Source organism: Abramis brama, assembly GCF_963993115.1.
Source record: "Abramis brama genome assembly, chromosome: 25".
NCBI classification, from domain to species: Eukaryota; Metazoa; Chordata; class Actinopteri; order Cypriniformes; family Leuciscidae; genus Abramis; species Abramis brama.
This window is the reverse complement of record NC_139987.1, coordinates 19,074,161-19,100,548: the sequence shown is the minus strand read 5'-3', so window position 1 is coordinate 19,100,548 and position 26,388 is coordinate 19,074,161. Positions and strand designations below refer to the sequence as shown.

General features: G+C 38.5%; 2 protein-coding genes and 2 pseudogenes across 4 annotated transcripts; 2 read left to right on the top strand and 2 right to left on the bottom strand.

Moving 5' to 3' along the window:
• Nucleotides 1-5,609: 5,609 nt before the first annotated feature.
• LOC311076037 (olfactory receptor 51E2-like) lies at nt 5,610-11,684 on the bottom strand (annotated as a pseudogene). Its single transcript has 2 exons — nt 11,165-11,684; nt 5,610-6,077 (listed from the first exon to the last, which is right to left on the bottom strand). The product of its transcript is annotated as an olfactory receptor 51E2-like (transcript).
• Nucleotides 11,685-13,766: 2,082 nt separating this feature from the next.
• On the bottom strand, nt 13,767-14,292 carry LOC311076890 (olfactory receptor 13J1-like; annotated as a pseudogene). Its single transcript has one exon. The product of its transcript is annotated as an olfactory receptor 13J1-like (transcript).
• Nucleotides 14,293-18,725: 4,433 nt separating this feature from the next.
• Nucleotides 18,726-19,742, top strand: LOC311076044 (olfactory receptor 51E2-like; the record flags this gene model as incomplete). Its single annotated transcript, XM_084103877.1, has 1 exon — nt 18,726-19,742. The coding sequence occupies exon 1, from the start codon at nt 18,729-18,731 to the stop codon at nt 19,740-19,742; it is 1,014 nt and encodes a 337-aa protein (XP_083960003.1). The 5' UTR covers nt 18,726-18,728.
• Nucleotides 19,743-24,944: 5,202 nt separating this feature from the next.
• Nucleotides 24,945-25,538, top strand: LOC311076700 (olfactory receptor 1496-like; the record flags this gene model as incomplete). The annotated part of the gene is made up of 1 exon (XM_084105090.1): nt 24,945-25,538. The coding sequence occupies one exon, from the start codon at nt 24,945-24,947 to the stop codon at nt 25,536-25,538; it is 594 nt and encodes a 197-aa protein (XP_083961216.1).
• Between the last annotated feature and the right edge of the window lie 850 nt (nt 25,539-26,388).

Here is a 26,388-nt window from a genome sequence, read left to right as displayed (position 1 = left end):
CCAGGAATTATTCTGGGCATCTCATACTTTCAAATATTCGCTCATTACGGACCTAGGGCCCTATTTTAACGATCTGAAACGCAAGTGTCAAAGCGCAAAGCGCAAGTAACTTTGTGGGCGGGTCTTGGCGCTGTTGCTATTTTCCCAGCGGGATAAATGACTCTTGCGCCAGGCGCAAATCTAAAATGGGTTGGTCTGAAGTAGCTTCATTATTCATAGGTGTGGTTTGGGCGTAACGTGAAATAAACCAATCAGAGCGTCATCTCACATTCCCTTTAAGAGCAGACGCGCTTTGTTCTAAAGCGGATTCCTATTATAACGGCGGATTTGCCAGACGCGCGCCAGGAGCAGTTCACAGCCAAGGAGAGCAACGCTCTCGTCAGGGACGTTGGGGATGGAGAAACCCACCCAAATTAACTTCGGTTAAAAAGGCGTATGATAATTTGGGTAAATGTGTAAGCTAGATGTATGCTTTTATAATAAATTGTCTATCTATCTATCTATCTATCTATCTATCTATCTATCTATCTATCTATCTATCATAATAATGTATGATTTGCAAAAATGAAAACTGCTGCTTCTGTGTAGATGAGAGAATCAAAGTGTATGCGCGTTGTGCACACGCTACATTGATTATGGCCAAGCATGCGCCCTTAAAATAGCATATGAATAACATGCGCAGCGCGCCACTGACTTTAAGGGCCCTATTTTAACGATCTGAAACGCAAGTGTCAAAGCGCAAAGCGCAAGTAACTTTGTGGGCGGGTCTTGGCGCTGTTGCTATTTTCCCAGCGGGATAAATGACTCTTGCGCCAGGCGCAAATCTAAAATGGGTTGGTCTGAAGTAGCTTCATTATTCATAGGTGTGGTTTGGGCGTAACGTGAAATAAACCAATCAGAGCGTCATCTCACATGCCCTTTAAGAGCAGACGCGCTTTGTTCTAAAGCGGATTCCTATTATAACGGCGGATTTGCCAGACGCGCGCCAGGAGCGGTTCACAGCCAAGGAAAGCAACGCTCTCGTCAGGGACGTTGGGGATGGAGAAACCCACCCAAATTAACTTCGGTTAAAAAGGTGTATGATAATTTGGGTAAATGTGTAAGCTAGATGTATGCTTTTATAATAAATTGTCTATCTATCTATCTATCTATCTATCTATCATAATAATGTATGATTTGCAAAAATGAAAACTGCTGCTTCTGTGTAGATGAGAGAATCAAAGTGTATGCGCGTTGTGCACACGCTACATTGATTATGGCCAAGCATGGGCCCTTAAAATAGCATATGAATAACATGCGCAACGCGCCACTGACTTTAAACTATTTTTTCCTGGTTAGTGGCGCAATTGTTTTCTAAACCTGCAAAATAGCATGAAGGAATGTTTGCGCCGGAACACGCCTCCTTTTTTGCGCTGAACCGCCCAGGGAGCGCAAGTTCATTCCCTAGTTTAGCGACGTGCTTCTGTGGAGGGAAAAGCGCGCTTTGCGCGGGTGCAAAATAGGAATGATACATGCGTCAGTGTACAAAGTCAATTGCGCTGGGTGCAAGATAGGGCCCTAAACTATTTTTTCCTGGTTAGTGGCGCAATTGTTTTCTAAACCTGCAAAATAGCATGAAGGAACGTTTGCGCCGGAACACGCCTCCTTTTTTGCGCTGAACCGCCCAGGGAGCGCAAGTTCATTCCCTAGTTTAGCGACGTGCTTCTGTGGAGGGAAAAGCGCGCTTTGCGCGGGTGCAAAATAGGAATGATACATGCGTCAGTGTACAAAGTCAATTGCGCTGGGTGCAAGATAGGGCCCTAAACTATTTTTTCCTGGTTAGTGGCGCAATTGTTTTCTAAACCTGCAAAATAGCATGAAGGAACGTTTGCGCCGGAACACGCCTCCTTTTTTGCGCTGAACCGCCCAGGGAGCGCAAGTTCATTCCCTAGTTTAGCGACGTGCTTCTGTGGAGGGAAAAGCGCGCTTTGCGCGGGTGCAAAATAGGAATGATACATGCGTCAGTGTACAAAGTCAATTGCGCTGGGTGCAAGATAGGGCCCCTAGTGTCACTTTGAGACGTCACGTCGCGACTGCGCGCTCACGATCACAAACTAGCCAGTCCTGAAATAGTCAGAGGGTGCAGTACAAATATTTTACCCTATGCGGTCGCACACTACAGACCCATAGGTGTAATTTATATAATATTTGCAGCATACAACATGCTAAGTCAGGGAATAGTCAGAAATCAGAAGGTCTTCCTAAGATGAGCCTCATGGTCCATTCAAAGTGCCATTCAGTTTGATCTATTCTGGACAAAGTTTTGCGGAAACACCAGACTACACATTAATCTACTGGAAATAATGATTTCAGAAGAATGCAGAATAAATCAAAATTAACATTTATTTTTGCCAGGCAGAATTAAACATCCAATAAAAAGAATTAAAAAGAATACATAATACACAACTGATCAGCATATAATAGAGACAACATTCAAAATGCAATATCAAAAATAGTTTCAAAGAGTCAGCATACCTGGCAATAGAGACACACAGCAACAGTGTGGGAAGTTCTGTTTACAGATGCTTCCTTGAGTGGTTTGCCAATCCCCTTTAAATACCCAAGTGGAACAAAAGAACAATAAACATCTAGCACCCAAATATTTATTCAGCTTTTGCTGGACCCTTTCTCGTGCCCAAGTGGTCACGCCTGAGTTTGGGGGATAAACACAAATGGTTATCTATTATCTTTATTGGGGCATCTTCCCACATCAGAAGAACAGGCATTGTTTTCTTTGTTCTGACTGTTCTGCTGCTGCGGGAATGAAACTTCTTTACCATTCGCACCAGAAGTATTTATTTTGACCTCTCATAAAACAACTGGAGACAGTAGGTGTGTGTGTTTTGCATGACTGAATGAGACCTGGGGGGAGAAGATAGTGTGAGGAGTCAGGACCCCAGCATGGGGGGAAGAGACGAGATTGGAGAAGTTGTGTTGTGCTCTCTGTCCCATAGATCTCTTCTTCAGATTAGTGAGTTTTATTGTTTTATTGCGGGTTAGGATTCTTGAATTCAGTCTTAGTAAAAGTCCATCCTTACAATTGCTTGTAGTTATTTACTGTATTACTTTTGATAAATAAACAAGGCCTAATATAATGATTTTTGTTAATTGAAGACCATGCCTACATTTTGTATTCAAGACTGTTCATTCAAGCAATAATTTCAGGAGGTTGAAGATATCTGTTTATAAGCATAACAAACATTATGCAGAATATTTTTTTAAAACATTTGTTAAATTGAAAGCAAATGTTTTCATTTGACTTATTGTTAAAACCACTTAAAACCACTGATATATACATTATTATTATTATTATTTTTAAATTATTATTTAAATTTTTTTAAAGCTTTATTTTTAGACTGAACTTATTTTTAGTGTAATGAATAAAAAAAGCAATCACAAAGCAAATTTAGGTTTCTACAGTGACCGGGAGGGGACATGTTCGGTTCACTTATTTTTGTCGTGGCCACAACTCGTGGGAACGTCATAATATCTCGTGGGAACGTCATATTAAGTCGTGGCCACGAGATCATTTTGTTGAGGTAAGGACATCATTATGTCGTGGCCACGCGATGCAAAGTCGTAGCCTCGAGATCATATGTTGAGGGAACGATAATTTTTTCTCGTGGCCACGACTTCATATTTTGAGAGAACGACATCTATTTGTCGTGGCCACGAGTTGAGGGAGCCACAGCGGCCAATACTGTAACCGTACCATAGCATAGACTGGAGATGACAGAAGAAATAACATTTTACTTTAAATTAGGAGTGTCATAAAAAGATATAGTGCGATCTTTGGCATTCTTAAATTGGATGGGCTTTTTGTCGCACTTTTGCACTGGCATGAAGTTGGTTTGACGTTGGACGTTCGATATTCGCATATTTAGGGACCGTCTCAAAATTACATGCGAAGTTGGCATAAACGTTTCTAACTTCAATAGCATTTGAAGACAATGATTTACAGTCATAAAACCAACTGTACATTGTTCACCCAGGTCTCATGTATGATGCACACCTTTTAGATTTTTGATATTTATGACAATAAACTGCTAAATCATATGCAAATATTGCTATGTATTTCACTACTGTCACATACCTGACACCTAGATGAACAATGTACATTTGGTTTTATCATTGTAAGTCATTGTCTTCAAATGCTATTGAGCTTTAAATATGGTCATATTCTGTATATGATCACATACAGTAGTGCAATACATAGCAATATTTGCATATGATTTAACAGTTTATTGTCATAAATATAAAAAATATTAAAGGTGTGCATCATACATGAGACCTATATGAACAATGTACAGTTGGTTTTATGACTGTAAATCATTGTCTTCAAATGCTATTGAGCTTTAAATATTGTCATATTCTGTATATGATCCCATACAGTAGTGAAATACATAGCAATATTTGCATATGATTTAGCAGTTTATTGTCATAAATATCAAAAATATTAAAGGTGTGCATCATACATGAGACCTATATGAACAATATACAGTTGGTTGTATGACTGTAAGTCATTGTCTTCAAATGATATTGAGCTTTAAATATTGTCATATTTTGTGTATGATCCCATACAGTAGTGAAATAGGCCTACATAGCAATATTTGCATATGATTTAGCAGTTTATTGTCATAAATATCAAAAATCTAAAAGGTGTGCATCATACTTGAGACCTGGGTGAACAATGTACAGTTGGTTTTATGACTGTAAGTCATTGTCTTCAAATGCTATTGAAGTTAGAAACGTTTATGCCAATGTTGCATGTAATTTTGAGACGGTCCCTAAATATGCGTGCGACAAAAAAGTCTAAGAATGCGCTTAATGTGTCTTTCACTTATAACGTACCCATGTCTTAATGCCAAAGACCGCACTATATCTATGACATTCCTAATTTAAAGTAAAATGTTATTTCTTCTGTCATTTCCATCTCTGCTGTAGCCCAGTCTATGCTATGGTACGGTTACAGTATTGGCCGCTGTGGCTCCCTCAACTCGTGGCCACGACAAATGATGTCGTTCTCTCAAAATATGAAGTCGTGGCCACGAGAAAAATATATCGTTCACTCAACATATGATCTCGAGGCTACGACTTTGCATCGCGTGGCCACAACATAATGATGTTGTTACCTCAACAAAATGATCTCGTGGCCACGACTTATAATCACGTTCCCACGACTTAATATGACGTTCCCACAAGATATTATGACGTTCCCACGACTTAATATCACGTTCCCACGAGTTTATATGTTGTGGCCACGACAAAAATAAGTGAACCGAACATGTCCCCTCCCGGTCACCGTAGGTTTCAGCCCAGAGGCTTTAAATAGATTTGGCCTGCTTATGACACAATTTCTGTTACTTACAACATCTACATACAGAATCAATCAACTCTGTTAAATTAGATATTTATTAAATGATAACAGCTGATGAAACTAGTCAAATATGTCAACGTACAAGTAAATCTTTCTTTCAGGCAGGTATTGAAAGTCAACTAACACCAATATTGTGGAAGGCAAAATGCACCTCGTTTCTTCTTCACACACGGATCAGATCCTGTAAGTATATTTAATTTATCCTGCTGCATTTCATTTCCCTTTTTCTAGTAGTGTTCACCTTGTTTAGTTTGTACAGTTCTTTTATGGATTGCATGACCTCCTCTGTCTTTAGAGTGTATATGATGGGATTCAGCATAGGTGGTATCGCCTGTGTCAGGGAATTGTTAATTATTTGAACATTTGGATGCAAAGGTGTTGTTACAGCTGCAATATTATTGCTCATAACAGGGAGATAAAACATTGCCACCAATATGAGATGTGAAGTGCAGGTTTTTATGGCTTTGATCCGTTCAGCACCATGAGCAATCTTAAGCAAAGCCAGAGAAATGCAGAAATATGAGATGACGATCAGTATCAGCGGTGTGCAAATCAAGAGACCATAGGAAATTTTACCTATCAAAATATTTATCGTAATATCATTACAAGCTAGTCTGCAGATTGGGGCATAGTCACAAAAATAACTATTAAGTACATTAGACTATGTTTAGCTATGCATTTAATGAATGAGCACTGTGCCAATGCTCGTCCGACTATCTATACTGTACTGTACTGTATTTTATTTTTTATTTTTCTAAACTGTTTTAATTATTAGGGCCCAAGCCCTGAAAGGGCGAAGGCCCTATTGTTTTCGTTAGGATTATTTTTATTATTAGGGCCCAAGCCCTGAAAGGGCGAAGGCCCTATTGTTTTCGTTAGGATTATTTTTATTATTATTATTATTATTATTTTTTTTCTACTTCTCGGGCACTTTTGGGGCCCTTAACGTGCTCGAAAACTCTTGAAACTTTGCACACAGGTCAGAACCCGCGGTCATCAGGGCTGGGCTGAAGCTGGTACCCGGGCGTGGCAGGGGGGCTCGACAGCGCCCCCTGGAACGGGATCCGAACACTTGTCCATAAATCAAACACACTTGCATGTAATAATATGAAACTCGGTACACATATAGATCTCATCGGGCCGAACAACTTTCGTGCTCTAAGTTTTATGCCAGCCCAACAGGAAGTCGGCTATTATGGGTTGTTTGGAAACGCATGCTGTGGAATTTGATGTACTCCTCCTAGGGAATTCACCCGATCACCACCAAACTCGGTGTGCATGAAGTCAAGGCATTGAGGATGCTAAATTGCCAGGGGATTTTTGATATCTCGAACGGTTTGGCCATGGCGAGGAAACGAATTTATGGCGAATAATGAAAACAGGAAGTGTGTTATAACTTCAGCATACATTAACTGATCTTGATGAAACTTCCGCAGTGTGTTTGTTGTAAGAGGCCGATCACATGGATGTGACTTTTGTGAGTCAAAGTTATAGCGCCACCAACTGGCAACAGGAAGTTTGTCACTTTCAAAATGCTTTGAAATCACTCTCTTATTTTTACCCGATTTGCTTCAAACTTTATGTGTATAATGTAAACACACGGCAGATGTAGACCTGTGAAAGGACTATTGATATCTTAGATACTGTTGCCGTGGCAACGCATCAAACTTTAATATTCTTTTTGGATGCGTTTGAGACTCTTAGCATGCTTGAAATTGGATGAAACTCGACAGACACATAACACTTATTAGCCAGTAGACATGTGAAAAGTTTCAGAAACGGGCGTGGCAGGGGGGCTCGACAGCGCCCCCTTGAAAGGGGTCTGAAAACTTGGTCCATATATCAAACACGCTTGCATGAATTAATATGAAACTCGGTACACATATAGATCTCATCGGGCTGAACAACTTTCCCTCTGTCAAGTTTCACGCCAGCCCAACAGGAAGTCGGCTATTATGGGTTGTTTGGAAAACGCTTGCTGTGGAATGTGAAGTACTCCTCCTAGAGAATTCATCCCATATCCACCAAACTCGGTGTGCATGAAGTCAAGACATTGAGGATGCTAAATTGCGGACGGATTTTTGATATCTCGAACGGTTTGGCCGTGGCGAGGACACGAATTTATGGCGAGAAAAGAGAAACACGAAGTGGTATAACTTCTGCACACATTAACTGATCTTGATGAAACTTCAGCAGTGTGTTCGTGGTAAGAGGCCGATCAGATGGATGTAACTATTGTGAGTCAAAGTTATAGCGCCACCAACTGGTAGCAGGAAGTGTGTCACTTTCAAAATGCTTTTGACAAAACGGGGGGGTTACTTTTACCCACAGTTACAAAAATCAGTACATATATTGGGCTCATCGAGCCGGACAACTTTCTAATTTACAGTCATTAGCTCCGACCAACAGGAAGTCAGATATTTTGGTTTGAATGTGGATTTATTCGCAAAATCGGCCTCTGAATTTTATACATATATATATTTTAAAGTGACAAGACAGAGAATATTACTTGTCTGATATATATATATATATATATATATATATATATACAGTATATATGTGTGTATATATATATATATATATATATATATATAAATAAATATAGCTGCGAGCAGCGATGGAGGGCCCAAGCCGGTGACACCGCCACCCCGGTGCCTTTAGTGTAACTAAAGGCACCAGGTTGGCGGTGCCACCGGCTTGGGCCCGCAATCGCTGCTCGCAGCTATATTTATTATTATTATTATTATTTTTCTACTTCTCAGGCACTTTTGGGGCCCTTAACATGCTCGAAAACTCTTGAAACTTTGCACACGGGTCAGAACCCGCGGCCATCAGGGCCGGGCTGAAGCTGGTACCCGGGCGTGGCAGGGGGGCTCGACAGCGCCCCCTGGAACGGGATCCGAACACTTGTCCATAAATCAAACACACTTGCATGTAATAATATGAAACTCGGTACACATATAGATCTTATCGGGCCGAACAACTTTCGTGCTCTAAGTTTTATGCCAGCCCAACAGGAAGTCGGCTATTATGGGTTGTTTGGAAACGCATGCTGTGGAATTTGATGTACTCCTCCTAGAGAATTCATCCAATCTCCTGCAAACTCGGTCAGCATGAAGTCAAGACATTGAGGATGCTAAATTGCGGACGGATTTTTGATATCTCGAACGGTTTGGCCATGGCGAGGAAACAAATTTATGGCGAATAATGAAAACAGGAAGTGTGTTATAACTTCTGCATACATTAACTGATCTTGATGAAACTTCAGCAGTGTGTTCGTGGTAAAAGGCCGATCACATGGATGTGACTATTGTGAGTCAAAATTATAGCGCCACCAACTGGCAGCAGGAAGTGTGTCACTTTAAAAATGCTTTGAAATCACCCTCTTATTTTTACCCGATTTGCTTCAAATTTTATGTGTATAATGTAGACACACGGCAGATGTAGACCTGTGAAAGGATTTTTGATATCTTTAATACTGTTGCCATGGCCATGCATCAAACATTAATATTCTTTTTTGATGCTTTTGAGACTCTTAGCATGCTTGAAATTGCATGAAACTCGACAGACACATTACATTTATTACCTAGTAGACATGTGCAAAGTTTCAGAAACGGGCATGGTGAGGGGCTCAGTAGCGACACCTTTAGTCAAAAATGGGGGCTTAGTTTTACGTAAAGTCACAAAAATCGGTATGTATATTGTTCTCCTCGAGCCGGACAACTTTCTAATTTACACTTATTAGCCCTGACCAACAGGAAGTCAGATATTTTGGTTTGAATGTGATTTTTTGGAGAATTCTCTCTCTCTCTCTCTGCCTCTGTGTCTCTGTGTGTGTGTGTGGGGTGTGGGGGATTTGTCTGTTAGGAGAGGTTTGCTTTTAGAATTGTTTTTCAAGGTTTCAGGGGCTTTTGGGGCCCTTAACATGCTCGAAAACTCTTGAAACTTTACACATAGGTCAGAACCTGCGGCCATCAGGGCTGGGCTGAAGCTGGTATCCGGGCGTGGCAGGGGGGCTCAACAGCGCCCCCTTGAATGGGGTCCGAAAACTTGGTCCATAGATCAAACTAACTTGTATAAATTAATTTGAAACTCAGCACACATATAGATCTCATCGGGCCGAACAACTTTCGCACTCTTAAGTTATACGCCAGCCCAACAGGAAGTCGGCTATTCAGGGTTGTTTGAAAAACGCATGCTGTGGAATTTAATGTACTCCTCCTACAGAATTCATCCGATCCCCACCAAACTCGGTGTGCATGAAGACAAGACATTGAGGATGCTAAATTGCGGACGGATTTTTGATATCTCGAACGGTTTGGCCGTGGGGAGGAAACGAATTTATGGCGAGAAAAGAGAAACAGGAAATGTGTTATAACTTCTGCATACATTAACTGATCTTGATAAAACTTCAGCAGTGTGTTCGTTTTCAGAGGACGATCACATCGATGTGACTATTGTGAGTCAAAGTTATAGCGCCACCAACTGGCAGCAGGAAGTGTGTCACTTTCAAAATTCTTTGAAGTCACCCTCTTATGTTTACCCGATTTGCTTCAAACTTTATGTGTATAATGTAGACACATGGCAGATGTAGACCTGTGAAAGGATTATTGATATCTTAGATACTGTTGCCGTGGCAACGCATCAAACTTTAATATTTTTTCGGATGCGTTTGAGACTCTTAGCATGCTTGAAATTGGATGAAACTCGACAGATACATCACATTTATTAGCCAGTAGACATGTGAAAAGTTTCAGAAACGGGCGTGGCAGGGGGGCTCAACAGCGCCCCCTTGAATGGGGTCTGAAAACTTGGTCCATATATCAAACACGCTTGCATGAATTAATATGAAACTCGGTACACATATAGATCTCATCGGGCCGAACAACTTTCCCTCTGTCAAGTTTCACACCAGCCCAACAGGAAGTCGGCTATTATGGGTTGTTTGGAAAACGCTTGCTGTGGAATGTGAAATACTCCTCCTAGAAAATTCATCCCATCCCCATTAAACTCGGTGTGCATGAAGTCAAGACATTGAGGATGCTAAATTGCGGACGGATTTTTGATATCTCGAACGGTTTGGCCGTGGCAAGGAAATGAATTTATGGCGAGAAAAGAGAGACACGAAGTGTTATAACTTCTGCACACATTAACTGATCTTGATGAAACTTCAGCAGTGTGTTCGTGGTAAGAGGCCGGTCAGATGGATACAACTATTGTGAGTCAAAGTTATAGCGCCACCAACTGGCAACAGGAACTGTGTCACTTTCAAAATGCTTTTGACAAAATGGGGGGGGTTACTTTTACCCACAGTTACAAAAATCAGTACATATATTGGTCTCATCGAGCCGGACAAGTTTCTAATTTACAGTCATTAGCTCTGACCAACAGGAAGTCAGATATTTTGGTTTGAATGTGGATTTATTTGCAAAATCGGCCTCTGAATTTTATATATATATTTTTTTTTTAAGTGACAAGACAGAGAATATTACTTGTCCGATATATATATATAAATATAGCTGCGAGCAGCGATGGAGGGCCCAAGCCGGTGACACCGCCACCCCGGTGCCTTTAGTGTAACTAAAGGCACCAGGGTGGCGGTGCCACCGGCTTGGGCCCGCAATCGCTGCTCGCAGCTATATTTCTTATTTCTTCTTATTATTTTAATTTCTTCTATGTAAAGCACTTTGAATTGCCATTGTGTATGAAATGTGCTATATAAATAAACTTGCCTTGCCTTGCCTTAGACCTACAAAAGGAGATTCTATTCACTAAACCTACAAGTACAGAAAGAAATGTTACAGACACTGTCCACATAACACCTATGATCAGAAACATGGCTGTTTTGGTTACAATAGCATGATACTGTAGAGGAAAACAAATAGCAATCAGTCTGTCATAAGACAAAGCAAGTAGTGTCAAAGACTGCAGATTCATGAAATGATACACAAAAAACATATTTGTTAAGCACGCTTCATATGAAATCTCCTGGTGGTCAAATAAAAACATTTCTATGATTTTTGGAATCAAAGCAGAGCTTCCACACAGATCAGAAAGGGCCAGATGGAAAACAGCAATGTATTTGGCTGTGTGAAGTCTGCGGGCCAAATAAATGATACACATGATAAATGAAAGTCACAACATACACCAAAGACAAGAACACATAATAGTATTTTGCATGTGGAATATTAGAAAAGTCACTAATGAAAAATGTTGCTGGATGAACAAAGGTCTCATTTGCAGAGGAGTTTGACTGCATGGAGCTCATGACAGCTGTTGTCTGGATTTTTGTGACCTGTAATGAAGAACTGTTATAAAAATGCACACTATAACAGATTATTCAAATAATGCTTTAATTCCCAGTCACAGTACATTAATAAATAAACAGTCTTAAATGTTCTTTGACAATAATATTATAATAATACAATTGTTTAGTCTCTGCAGTAAATCTATTTTAAAAAGTAAATAAACAGATGAAGCACATGGTTCATACTCTACCTTCTCCAAAGCTGCCAGAATCTCATTATTATACCACTAATCCAACATATTTATAGTAGATCATCATTCTCTTGCGCTTGGGACTTTCATGGATCATCACTTATCCCAATGGACTTGAAGATGAGGGGGCAGGAGTAAATCTTCTTAGAAAGTTATTTTTACATAAGCTATACATTGATATAAACCCATAACCACAGAAACCCATTTCAATGAATTAGTTTGTGTATTGCTCTACACTGTAAATTACAGTCTATACTGTACTGTCGAACAGTAATTTCACTCCCTTAAACCATTTAAGTTCAAAAACTAATATTTATAAAAGACTGACTTAAAACACATTTATTCTGTGATAAAGAATGGTTTTAAAAATGCACTTCACAACAGAGAATTTAAATTATATAAAAGAGAATATAAAATAGAACTATATTCTTTGGTTTTACTCATTGTGATGGATGATTAAAGGAATTTGGCCTTTGTGTTTCCTCATATTTAAACTCCTGTGAAACATTTAGTTATAGCTAGACAATTTCATGTTCCTAGTCACCCTGGTGTGCTAAAAAAAGGTAAATATTAATGGGAATATACTTCAGAGATATTTTACTCGTAAAAAAATTCTGGCGGTGCCAATATTTGTGGCCAATGTGTTTTGGAGAAAAACATTTATTTCATAATATGATTTCCCCCACACTTTCAAATCTTCAATGAAAGTTTTTTTTCTAATGAAAGATCAAAAGGATAAACAATGCAATTTATTTTTGATCATATTTACCAGGGGTGCCATTAATTCTGACCACAACTTTATATTCAACTTATAATAATATTTTTTTTCTTTTCATTTTGAATTTCAATCGATATACATTCTAGTATATCATTTATTGTTAATGCCATCTTGTCAATTACTTTAAAATTAAAAAATTTACAATTTTTATGGACATATATCAACTCCCCCACCTGCTTTGTTTACTCTGTTCAGTTCATATAATTGAGGTCATAACCTTCTAATTCAAAATCAATTCCTTTAACCTCAATGAACCATGTTTCGGATATTGCTATAATGCTGAATGGATGTATAAACTGTTGTAAATAATCTTTGATTGTATTGAAGTTTGTATACATGATTCTGCTGTTGAAGTGTATGATTGACAATTTCCCTTCTGAGTTGATACTGTTGTTATAATCATCTTCATTAAAATAGTTACAATTAATATTAATAGATGAGAAAAACCTGTTGTCAGGGTCTATTTCATCTTCCAAGCCTTGTGCATTATGCTCAGTGTAGTCATATGATTTCAGTTCTAAGTGTTCATAGTCCAGAATCCTTTGTTGTAGCCTATGTCGTTAATGTCTCTTGAAGTAAATGAAATGTGATTGGATGACATTGTATGAAGCTGCAACGCATTCTCATCCTTGGGCGTCATATACTGACGCTTTTGACATTTCGTCGACATCGAACGCACATGGCACCCTTTAGCGTCAATATGACACGCACAGAGCTTTGTTCGGTTATGGGTAGGTTTAGGTCTAGTGTAGGGTTAGGGTTAGACCACTAGGAGGCGCCTTCTGGCCCATTTCTATCTGCGTCTCATATTGACGCTAAAGGGTGCCATGTGCGTTCGATGTCGACGAAATGTCAAAAGCGCCAATATATGACGCCCTAGGATGAGAACGGGCTGGAATATCCACAGAATGTTGTCTGAATGTTTTTTTGTTTTTGTTTTTTTTCTCATTGATCCAGTAGCGTTCTCAGTCATATTTATCCAGCTCCTCCATCTAATCACCAAAACCTTGGCCTCCTCTGGTGTTCCGTTAAGTTTGATGAATATTTTGCTCTCCGCTCCAGGTCCGCTATCCGCTAAATTCTACCACTATGATCACAGTAGAAACTGTTAACGGTGACAATAACTTTGCAGAAAGAAAGTCTGCTCATGAACATTGCTGCAGTGATTGTTAGCAACAGTGCAAGTGTCCATGAAGCACCAATTATAACAAGCATTGATCTATGGCTCACAATCACATGATACCTCAGTGGTACACAAATAGCTACTAATCTGTCATACGAGAGAACAGCGAGAGTTAGAGACTGCACTGTAAAAATCTGAATATTAGAGAACATATTGGACATGCATAATCCATACGGAATCAACTGATTCGCAAACAAAAATGTGTCCTGTATCTGAGGCATTACAGCGTATACTCTCACAAATGTGTGTCAGTGATTAATTAAAGACAGCTAAATATTTAGGAGTGTGAAGATTTCGGTCCATAATGATAACAAACATGAGGTAGGAGTTTCCAAGCAAAGAAATAAAGTCGACAAAAAACTGAAATATGTACTAGTATCTCATGTGGGGAATACCAGAAAAACCACTGATGTAGAAATGGTCAGTTCACTAAGGGATCCTGCATCCTGTCTGGGCAAAAACAAGTGTGTTTATTCAGTGTGATAAAAAAATCATTTGAAATGACATGGCATTGCTGTTCAACAAATATTACAAGGCAAAGAACAGATATATTGACATAAACAGAAAATGCTGTAATGATTTCCATAAAAAGCAATTATGATCATTAAGGTTAACACACATCTTTAAAAACTTTTACTCAAAGAAAGGTGAAGAGCAACTCTGGTGTATACTGACAGTCTTCAGACTTTCAGTCTTCCTTCAGTCCATCAGTTTTACAACAAATGCCAGGCATCACTGGACTTGTCAGCTGACCAATCACAGCACAGATCTGGAGAAACTTTTATACTGCCAGTCATTTGCTGCTCCATAATGACTATAGGATTAAATCTTCTAAAATTCTTTATTTTATTTTTTTAATTTCAGAGAACATGAGGTGATGTTGGTCACTTGTTGATGATATATTCATCATTTAGTGGCCTGATCCACTGATAGCACCTATAGTCAAATCTCTGAATATATTAGCTTTTAATTTCACATTATTAATTATAGTATCATTATGCAGAAAATGTTTAGAGCTACAGTATCATTTAGACACACAGACATGATTTATAATACAGCATGCTTGTTATGGCCAGACGAGCCAAGAGAAAATGTGATCTGGTGATGTTGGCTAACTGACATAATCATCATGTAGTGGTCCGATTCACTGATCGCATCATGGGCCCTATCTTGCACCCAGCGCAATTGACTTTGTACACCGACGCATGTATCATTCCTATTTTGCACCCGCACAAAGCGGACTTTTCCCTCCACAGACGCACGTCGGTTAATTAAGAAATACACTTGTGCTCCCCGGGGCGGTTCAGCGCAAAGAGGAGGTGTGTTCCGGCGCAAACGTTCCCTCATGCTATTTTACAGGTTTAGAAAACAATTCTGCCACTGACCGAAAAAAAAAAAAAACAGTTCAAAGTCAGTGGCGCGTTGCGCATGTTATTCATATACTATTTTAAGGGCGCATGCTTGGCCTTAATCAATGTAGCGTGTGCTTTAAGTGTCACAAGCATACACTTTGATTCTCTCATCTACACACAGACGCAGCAGTTATAATTTTTGCAAATCATACATTATTTCGATAGATAGATAGATAGATAGATAGATAGATAGATAGATAGATAGATAGTTTATTATAAAAGCATACATCTAGCTTACACATTTACCCAAATTATCATACACCTGTTTAACCAAAGTTAATTTGGGTGTGTTTCTCCATCCCCAACGTCCCTGACGAGAACGTCCTCGGCTGTGAACCGCTCCTCGCGTGCGCCTGTCAAATCCGCCATTACAATAGGAATCCGCTTTAGAACAAGCGCGCCTGCTCTTAAAGGAAATGTGAGATGATGCTCTGATTGGTTTATTTCACGTTACGCCCAAACCACACCTATGAATAATTAAGCTACTTCAGACCAACCCATTTTAGATTTGCGTCGGGCGCAAGAGTCATTTATCCCGCCGGTATAATAGCAACAGCGCCCAAGACCCACCCACAAAGTTACTTGCGTTTTGCGCTTGATACTTGCGTTTCAGATCGTTAAAATAGGGCCCCTAGAGTCTAATCACTTAATATATTAGTTCTTAATTTTACATTATTGTGTATTATAGCTCTAGTACTACCACATGAGATCCTGCAATGTTGTGATGTTTTGAAATAATGTTTAACTCATTATGCAGTTTTGACCTAGAATCAGTGTATAAATCTTAACAATGCTGACAGTCAACAAATAATTCAGATAAACAGATGAACTTTGAACATCAGAAATCAAGCTAAAGTCTCAAAAAAAGCTTTTTGTTGATTGTCACCATTGTTGAGATTCACACAAGTCTAAATGTAGTAGCTCTAAACATTTTCTACATAATGATGTTGTAAAATATTTCACAATATCTGATTGTCAGAACACTCATGAAACAATATCACAGGGCTACTATAATTAATAATGTGAAATTAACAGGTATATTTGACTGGATTTTATGAATCAGGCATGATAATTGTAATCAACAAATGGCCAACATCACCCAGTTTTCAAAAACACTAATCACCATAACGGTGATTTCAAACATAACTCTATTTTTCAATAAGGCATCAACATCTAAACCTCTGTTTATTCTCAATAAGAACTTTTGTACATATATGAAATAAATAAAGTCAAACTGGTTAGTAACAAGTGAAGTTGGTAATGCTGTTTTCGGAGTAATCATCCTCTGCTGAGATCTAGAGATATCTGTTAGTATTTGATGTTCTGTTATGTTGGGATTTAATGGGTTTTATGAGGTTACCACATTAAAGTAGAGCTTGTGCTTTGGTTGAGGATGGGCCAAAAACATTGATGTTGTGCTGCATGTTGTTTTGTGTAAAATATACTAACTCTGTAGTAGCCAATACAGTGATGTCTATGGTTATGTTAGTTCATGCACGTGTTATTGAAAGCTAATGGTTAAATACATTAGATTTACATTTTACAGTGAAAGTGTTTGATCGTAATATTTCAGGGAAAGTCTGTAAAACAACAGTGTTTTTCTGTAAAACATTCAATGAAAATATTTGTGAAAGTATTTGTGACCCTGCCTGTGAAAACCCAGCCAGTCAGTCACTGTTTTCTGTATAAAATCATTCAACATATTGTAAAGAGCATTCTGTGGAAATATAACCTTGATATCTTTAATATTGACTGAGAAAAAAGATTTGCTTAATTATCGGCTCAGAAAATCATGCTTTTGAGAAATTCCAATGTAAAAACGAGCTTATTTTTTGTGTTTTTGTGTGCAAACGAACAGTATTTATATCGTTTTTACCTCTTGTACACTTTTCGGCGCTTGCGCAGACTAAGCCAGAACGCGCGCACACGTCACACACCAGGAAGCGCGCGCCCTCAGATCACTTGGACGTGGTTGTGTAGAGGTAAAAACTATATAAATACTGTTCGTTTTCTCACACGAATTGTTTAATTTGGACTCTGTGCATGCTCTTTGAGGTGGTGACCATAGACCTGCATTATATGACTGACAGACAAGAACGGTTTGACCTAAAAATATCAAAATTGAAACTACTGCGGAAACAAAGACACCTACATCTTGGATGCCCTTGAGGTAAGCTAAAACATACCAAAATTTAATTTCAAAGTGAACTATCCCTTTAATATTGACTCATTTGGATAAATATTAGGTACACAAGATAGGTAAATGTTATGTGACATAATTGTTCTCCAGCTGTTTTATTGACCACTTTCCGCGGTTGAAAAACACTGATTGATCGATATTATGTATGAGGAATATACATTTAGGTAAGTTGTACTGTATCTTTCAACATTGTTCATTCCTGTTGATTTACTATTAGCTAGTAGGCTAGAGATGATCGGTTCACGTGCCGCTAGGGATCTGTCACGTCAAATTTACAAGCGCCAAAACGGTATTTATTGTTTGAATTTCGTAATAAAATTGACAGAATCTGAGAGCTGAGATTTTTTTTATATCATAAGTAACCTGCTCTGTCTTGTCTGTCGGTCTCCGTGTCCTCTTTGTTTCGCTATTTTTCTGTGCGTGAGAAAATGGATGTGTGGCGTGAGAGCGTGTGAAAATTGTCAATTGCGTGAGTGTCACGCTGAATGCGTGAGAGTTGGCAGCCCTGTAATGAGCTGTTCTGCAGTAAACTGTACTAACAAATTCTGTGGGAGCGGGAGTGGGACTTGATATCAGCCCCACTTCGCGCTCACTTCTGAGCAGACTCGAGACTCAAGATGACAGAGACATAACAACAACATATTGGGACACTGGCAGCTTCACTTACTACAATTAAAGAGAACGAAGGTGTGTCGTCAATCTTTTTTTACAGTCTATGACACACAAACACACACACACTCACACACACACACACACACACACACACACACACACACACACACACACACACACACACACACACACACACACATTCTTTGATACTTGGAAAAGAAAAGAAAAAGTGTTTTAATATAGATGGTGGCACAGTTCACATGCTTGCATTGATTTTCTTCTCAAGTCTACAGGGAGAAGCGTTGCTCCATCAACTAAAGTCCCAAGATCAAGACAATGATCTTCCATAAATATCTCTGATTACAGGTAGAATAATAATATGCTGGCAGCTTAGTAGAAGGTAGATTATGAACCACATGTTTCTTCTCTTTTTTTCTCTAAAGCATTTACCACATTAACTGTTTTATTATTAATTCAAAATGAATATATCAAAGAACAACTAAATATTTTTGTTCATTAATGTACTGTGACTGTAAATTAAATCATTATTTGAATATTCTCTGTTATTGTGTGCATTTTTATAACAGTTCTTCATCACAGGTGACACAAAAAGCCAGACAGCAGCTGTCATGAGCTCCATGAAGTCAAACTCCTCTACAAATGTGACCTTTGTTCGTCCTGCAACATTTTTCATCAAAGGATTTTCTAATGTCCCACATGCAAAATACTACTATGTGTTCTTGTCTTTGGTGTATGTTGTGACTGTTTTAGGGAATTTATTTATCATGTGCATCATTTATTTGGCCCGCAGACTTCACACAGCCAAATACATTGCTGTTTTCCATCTGGCCATTTCTGATCTGTGTGGAAGCTCGGCTTTGATTCCAAAACTTATTGACACATTTTTATTCGAGCACCAGGACATTTCATATGAAGCGTGTTTGGCAAATATGTTTTTTGTGTATCATTTCATGAATCTGCAGTCTTTGACACTACTTGTCTTGGCTAAAGACAGACTGGTTGCTATTTGTTTTCCTCTGCGGTATCATGCTATTATTACTAAAACAGCCATGTTTCTGATCATAGGTTTTATTTGGATTTTTTCTGTGACATATTTTTCTGTACTTGTAGGTTCTGTGAATAGACTCTCTTTTTGTAGATCTAATGTGATCGATAGTCATTTTTGTGATCAAGGCCTTATCTATAAATTAGCTTGTAATGATAATTCTATAAACATTATGATGGGGAAAATTAGCTTTGGTCTCCTAATGTGCACACCACTGATACTGATAATTATTTCATATTTCTGCATTGCTCTGGCTTTGCTTAAGATTGCTCATGGTGCTGAAAGGATCAAAGCCATGAAAACCTGCACCTCACATCTCATGTTGGTGGCAATCGGTTATATCCCACTTATAAGCAATAATATTGCAGCTGTAACAACACCTATCCATCCGAACACCCGGTTAATTAACAATTCCCTGACGCAGACAATACCACCTATGCTGAATCCCATCATATACACTCTAAAGACAGAGGAGGTCATGCAATCCATAAAAGAACTATACAAACGAAGTAAGGTGAACACCACAAAAAGAACAAAGTGTACTAGGGGAAATTCAAAACAAAAATTACAGGTTTAAACCTAATCAGATGATCATTTAACAAATATTTTATTTAACAGAGTTGATTGATTTTGTATGTTCGATGTTGTAACAGAAGCTGTGTAAACTGTGTTAACAGGCCAAATATGTTTAAAACCTCAGGGTTGAAACCTAGCTGAGCTGCTTTCTGATTGCTTCCTTTGTTTGAAACCTACATAGGCCTACATAAAATTTCAGTAAAGATTCTAAATAATAATGCCTTGAAAATAGTATCCACATTTTCATCCATTGATTTAAGCTTAAAAATAAGTCAAATGAAAGAACAATTTTTCATTATATTTGCTTTAAATATTAAAGATTATTTAGAAATTGTTCTGCATCATGTTTATTATCCTGATGAACAAACATATTCACACTCCAGAATATATTGATGTCTTGAACTAATCATTAGCTGGCATTTGTTTGAGCTATGATGACTGTGTACATTTATAGAATGTGTGATCGCGACTCTCTCCCCTCTAAAATGAGTGAAGCTTGCGTGCTGAATGATCTGGATGAGTGACTGATCATGTTTTATTCATGGAGTGTGTTTAAAGGAACACTATGTATCTTTTCAACCTTCATAATATATTTCCAAGACCCTTGTGATGGTACATCGACTTACAATAGGTTGAATGACGCGTCTGCCATAGCCTGACGGGGTCTGTATCGCTTTTACTGGCACTGCGTAACTTTGGGGTTCGGGTAGTAACCCAAGCACAAAAAGAACTACAAAATTCGACTGCTTTACGGCATACGTCACTTCCCCCACCACTTCCTCAAATTTGGACGTGAGAGGCCAACCAGCGTTTGTTTTCGGCTTTCGTGCGTATGTTTTTGTCATGGGGGCTGTTTACACCTGGCCACTTCATGCGTTTTCTCAGATCGGATAGCTATCCGATCGTGAAAAGACCAGGTGTAAATGCCCTCCAAAACGCATTCGAGACGGATTTGAATCCGATCGCTCAAACCACTTCAGGAGGAGGTCTGAGACGCATTCCAGACGAAACTGGACAAGTGTAAATGCATCTGGTTGTTGAAACCACATATGTAAATTGTACTCCTCCCAAAAATGCAAAAAAAGAAAAAAAGAAAAGAAAACCGTGTGAGAGCGTGTTATAGGCTATATGTTATAGCCAGATATGACGACGCTACAGGAACACGCATCACCGCAGATGAGCAACTGAGCATATTCATCAAGACAACGTGCAAACTATCGCAAATCAAAGTGAAAGTAAGTCGCAGACGCTTAACACACAATCATCATCATTAAAAGTAAAGAAATGAAGTGATCTTACCAGGGCTGTTACTGCTCTCTCTTATTGCGGTCTTTGATTTGGAAATTTTAGCTGATGATCAATAAAATGCAGTTCATATCTGTTGCTTTCGGTGACGTGCACTCCATTAAATCTGCATATAGCGCGAGATTTGAAGATCGGATTTAAATCCGTTTCGCAAAAACACATTTATGTGACCAGGTGTAAATGGAATCGTTTTGATAAATCAGAAATCCGATCTGAGAAAACGCATGAAGTGGCCAGTAAATAAATCTCTTATTTGTGAACTTGTTTGCATTCTATGTTGTAGGCCTATGTTGTTGCGCTTGCTTGTAGTATGTCATTTTTTTACATGGTGTTCATTCATCAATTGCTGATAATTAGACCAGTCCAATAATTTCCACATATGTCTAGCTAGCTTTCGATTATCAGAGCTGTTAACAGACTTGCTAACAAACACTCCTTTCTCTTACGTGTTTTTTGCATTATGTTTTATTGCCTAGCTTGCCAGCTGAACTCAGGTGTTGTGAGGTGTATTTATCACGTAGTCCTGAGGGATATCAGACGACGCTGTTGGGGGGTGGGGGGGTGGGGGGGTGGAGGGGTATTTACGACAGTGCAAGTATTCCAAAGCGACTCTAGGGGTCGCTGTTTGACAAAAACACAATTTCTCCACAGTGTGCCTTTAACCATCAAAGATTTCTGCTTGTTAACCACCCAGAATCCCCTTCTTAGGAAGTGGAGATGGGCTTTGTTGTCACATGGGCCCAGCACGGGCGGTAACCCTTGGAAAGTACTTTGAAGTGTGTTTATAGGAGTTGTGAAGTAGTTGGCGATTCCGATGTGGTCACCGTACTATTGCAATTTAGGTATTATATTATCCTGTGATGTGTAAGGCACTGGCACTGTCACTGTTTTTCTCTGCGTTACTGTGATAAACAATAGCGCTGGCGTTGCTGCCGCTGCTGCTACTGCTGCCGCTACTGCTGCCACTTTGCTGTCATTCACCCAAGTTGTTCAAATAGGTCCAGTAGCTCAGCCTTCGAGCAGTGAGTTGCCTTTTTTTAAAGTATTTTGGCCTAGATCATGTTATAAAGTAGCGTACTAGGCTATTGTCCGGGCACTGACCAAGATGGCGGTTCCCGTCCCATTTTGGACATAGGACAGACTGAATCATGAAATGCGGAGTAATGAGATGTTCTGTAATAAGAAGTTGGTTTGTGTGGGCTTTAATTGGGGCATTAATTGGAAGCAAAGGAAAAAAGAGGAGCTTTCTGGACAGTGGCACTGTTGCTTCACTCCTGCCCCTTCTTTCTCAAGTCTATAGGGAAAATCAACTAAAGTCCCAAGCTCAAGACAATGATCTGTTATAAATGTGTCTGATAGCTGGTATAATAATGAGATTCTGGCAGCTTAGTAGAAGGTAGAGTATGAACCATATGTTTCTTCTCTTTTCTCTCTAATACTTATACTAGAATGACATATAGGTTCAATAGGGTTATATCAAAGAACATCCAAACATTTTAAATGTACTTTGACTGGAAATGAACATTTTATTTGAATATTCTCTGTTATAATGTTCATTTCCATTACAGTTCTTAATCACAGGTGACACAAAAAGACAGACAACAGCTATCATGAGCTCCATTCAGTCAAACTCCTCTGCTAATGTCACCTTTGTTCGTCCTGCAACATTTTTCATCAAAGGCTTTTCTAATGTTCCACATGTGAAATACTACTGTAAAAAACAATATAAGGTTCAAATATATGATTTATTGAATTATATTATTATAACTTTGTAAACGCTCTGCTGAAAGTAGAACTGAAAAATTGTAATTGTTGTAGTTATGATTACATTATTAATCAATGTTATTGGTAAACTGGTAAAAAAGTTTCTGCTCATCTCTTCTGTTCTTTCCTCTCATCTTCAGTGATTCTGCTTGTTAACCTCAGGTGTCTAATGCTTAATCATCACTTGTAGAGTGAATCTACTTTATTTCACTAAGTGCAACATTGCTTTGGTGTTACTTTTACTCTCTATAGATTTGGATCATATTTGAATGTATCGCATTTTTCTTTATTAAATATATATTTTTTAAATACATTTAGAAAATTGGTCTTTAACTACGAACACACACTAAGAAACGTGATATGTAACACATACACAAGTTTTGTTGTGGTCTTGCTGGGATCATACCAGCACCCAAAAGACCACATATGTTTGTCCACCAGCATCCCAAGCTGGTCCCAGCATGCAAAACATACCTTATGCTGGTCCACAAGAGCACCAGCATACCCTGCTGGGATCCCATGCTGGTCCCAGCGAGCAAAACATACCTTGTGCTGGTGACCAGCAATGCTGGATTTTTCAGCAGGGAAGACAGAGAAAGTCATGCAATCCATAAAAGAACTGTTCAAACGAAGCAAGCTGAACACTAAGTGCAGAGAAATTTTAAAACAAAAATTACAGGTTCAATCTTAGTTGTTATCAGCTGTGCCAGATTCAACAAATATCTAATTTAAAAGAGTTGATTGATTTTAAATGTTGTAGAAACAGTTGGAAACAGGTCAAATATGTTTAAAACCTAGTAAAGCTGCTTCGTGATCAAATCAATATGCAAATATTTTCAGTAAAGATTCTAAATCAGGGGTGTCCAACTTTGGGTGTCCACTGAACTTTGCAGGACAGTGGCCCTCCAGGGGCAGATCGGACTAAATAATAAAGGTGTAAAGACATTATTCACTTAGCATGTGATCATTTTTGTTTAACAGTACATCAAAAGTAAAAAAAAAAAAACAAAAAAAACATTACTTTTGCATTTAGTATGTTTCAGCAAAGCTACTGCATCATGTTTGTTTGCTTAAAGCAAGAAACAAATATCTGACAATGTGGTAAGAAAAATAAACAATTCAATGGGGAAACAAGTAAAAAAACAAATGTTTTACCTCATACAGACATTTTTTCTCATTTTAAGCATAAACTGCACTTGATTGTGATGAAAAAAAAAAAAAAAAGACTTCCTATGTAATTTTGTACATCAAGTAAATGTTGATTTGAAAATGTTTATATATTTGTAATGGAAAACAAGACAAAAATACAAAGTAAGAAAAACTTTGCGGCGAATTTACATCTTTAAACTCCTGAATGAATTGTTGACTTCAGTGAATCATTAGCATGCATTTGTTTGAGTTCTGATGGCCAACAGACAATCTGTGACCAGTGACTTTCAGGTATCCAACTCTTTTACTGAAAGTGATCCCAGACAATGTGATGTGCTGGATGCATATGCTTCAGTGAAATAAATCATTATATCAGAATTTGTTAATTTAGCATAGCCTAAGTAATACAATCAGTAACTAAAACAAACAACTACATAAACCCATCACACAGTTCACATTTTGCCATATAACTGCATTCTGCATAAACCCACACAGTAAACAACACAATGAAATACCAGGCAACATAACAGTATTTTAGCGCTGCAATAACTAATCGATAAAAACAATAAAATATGTTTATGAAAATAATCAACTACAAATTTGATTAGGCCTATCAATTATCTAGGTGTGTAACATGCACAGAGAAAGTCCCTCAGTGATGCACTGTGGAAAAAGTACACAACCCTAAGTGGTCAACAACAGGAGAAGTTTATTAAGCGCTTCAAAGATGCCCATTACCAAAATGTTTCCTTAGATGTACTGCAGTTTAAATAGCTTGAGAGGTGCTCACATTAGAGGCAACTTCGCTGACTGAGCGAGATAATGTTAACTTAAAAATTATTTTGATGCAACATTTTTTTTTTAATTAATGCACTGTGACTGGAAATGAAATCATTATTTGAATATTCTCTATTATTGTGTGCATTTTTATCACAGTTCTTTATTACAGGTCACAAAAATCCAGACAACAGCTGTCATGAGCTCCATGCAGTCAAACTCCTCTGCAAATGAGACCTTTGTTCGTCCTGCATCATTTTTCATCAAAGGCTTTTCTAATGTTCCACATGTGAAATACTACTATGTGTTCTTGTCTTTGGTGTATGTTGTGACTGTTTTAGGGAATTCATTTATCATGTGGATGATTTATTTGGCCCACAGACTTCACACAGCCAAATACATTGCTGTTTTCCATCTGGCCCTTTCTGATCTGTGTGGAAGCTCGGCATTGATTCCAAAAGTTATTGACACATTTTTATTCGAGCACCAGGAGATTTCATATGAAACGTGTTTGGCAAATATGTTTTTTATGTATCATTTCATGAATCTGCAGTCTTTGACTCTACTTGTCTTGGCTTATGAGAGACTGGTTGCTATTTGTTTTCGGTATCATGCTATTGTTACCAAAACAGCCATGTTTCTGATCATAAGTGTTATTTGGATTTTTTCTGTGACATATTTTTCTGTACTTGTAGGTTTGGTGAATAGACTCTCTTTTTGTGGATCTAATGTGATCGATAGTCATTTTTGTGATCAAGGCCTTATCTATAAATTAGCTTGTAATGATAATTCTATAAATTGAATGATGGGAAAAATTAGCTTTGGTCTCCTAATGTGCACACCACTGATACTGATAATTATTTCATATTTCTGCATTGCTCTGGCTTTGCTTAAGATTGCTCATGGTGCTGAACGGATCAAAGCCATGAAAACCTGCACCACACATCTCATGTTGGTGGCAATCGGTTATATCCCACTTATAAGCAATAATATTGCAGCCTTAACAACACCTATCGATCCAAACACCCGGATAATTAACAATTCCTTGAGACAGATAATACCATCTATGCTGAATCCCATCATATACACTCTAAAGACAGAAGAGGTCATGCAATCCATAAAAGAAATGAAAGCTTTAGCATAAGTTCTGCTGGGAAGACTCAATTACTACGTCACTTATTGCCTTCACTTCTATCCAATCATATTCTTATGCTCACTGTATAAAAGCACGGTACTTACACATGTTTGAGTTCGCAGATACTGAAGCGACGATTAGTTCGCAGTTGCTGACGCTTCAATTCAGTGCGCAGAACGACACCGGCGTTCTTTCACTTGCGTTCGATTCCAATCATAACAACACAAGTCATATCGTTGATTTGATCTCAGCCATTTTCGCGGTGCGCGAATGCACCACGCTTGCAGAGGAAACGAGAATGTGGCGGCTTTAAATCTCACGAGAGACGATCTCCTAACAGGGTTCTCTTACGAGAGGTTCTCTCGTATTGCGTAAGTAGCTTACGCTTCGGGAAAGTTCTCTTTCTTCGAGATCTGAAGCCAAAAAAATTATCCTTAATTTTGCATTTATTGTCAACGCAGTGCAGCAGCAGGCAGACCAAAGCAAGCTGTATAAGCGTGCTCATTGGCTGCCAGGC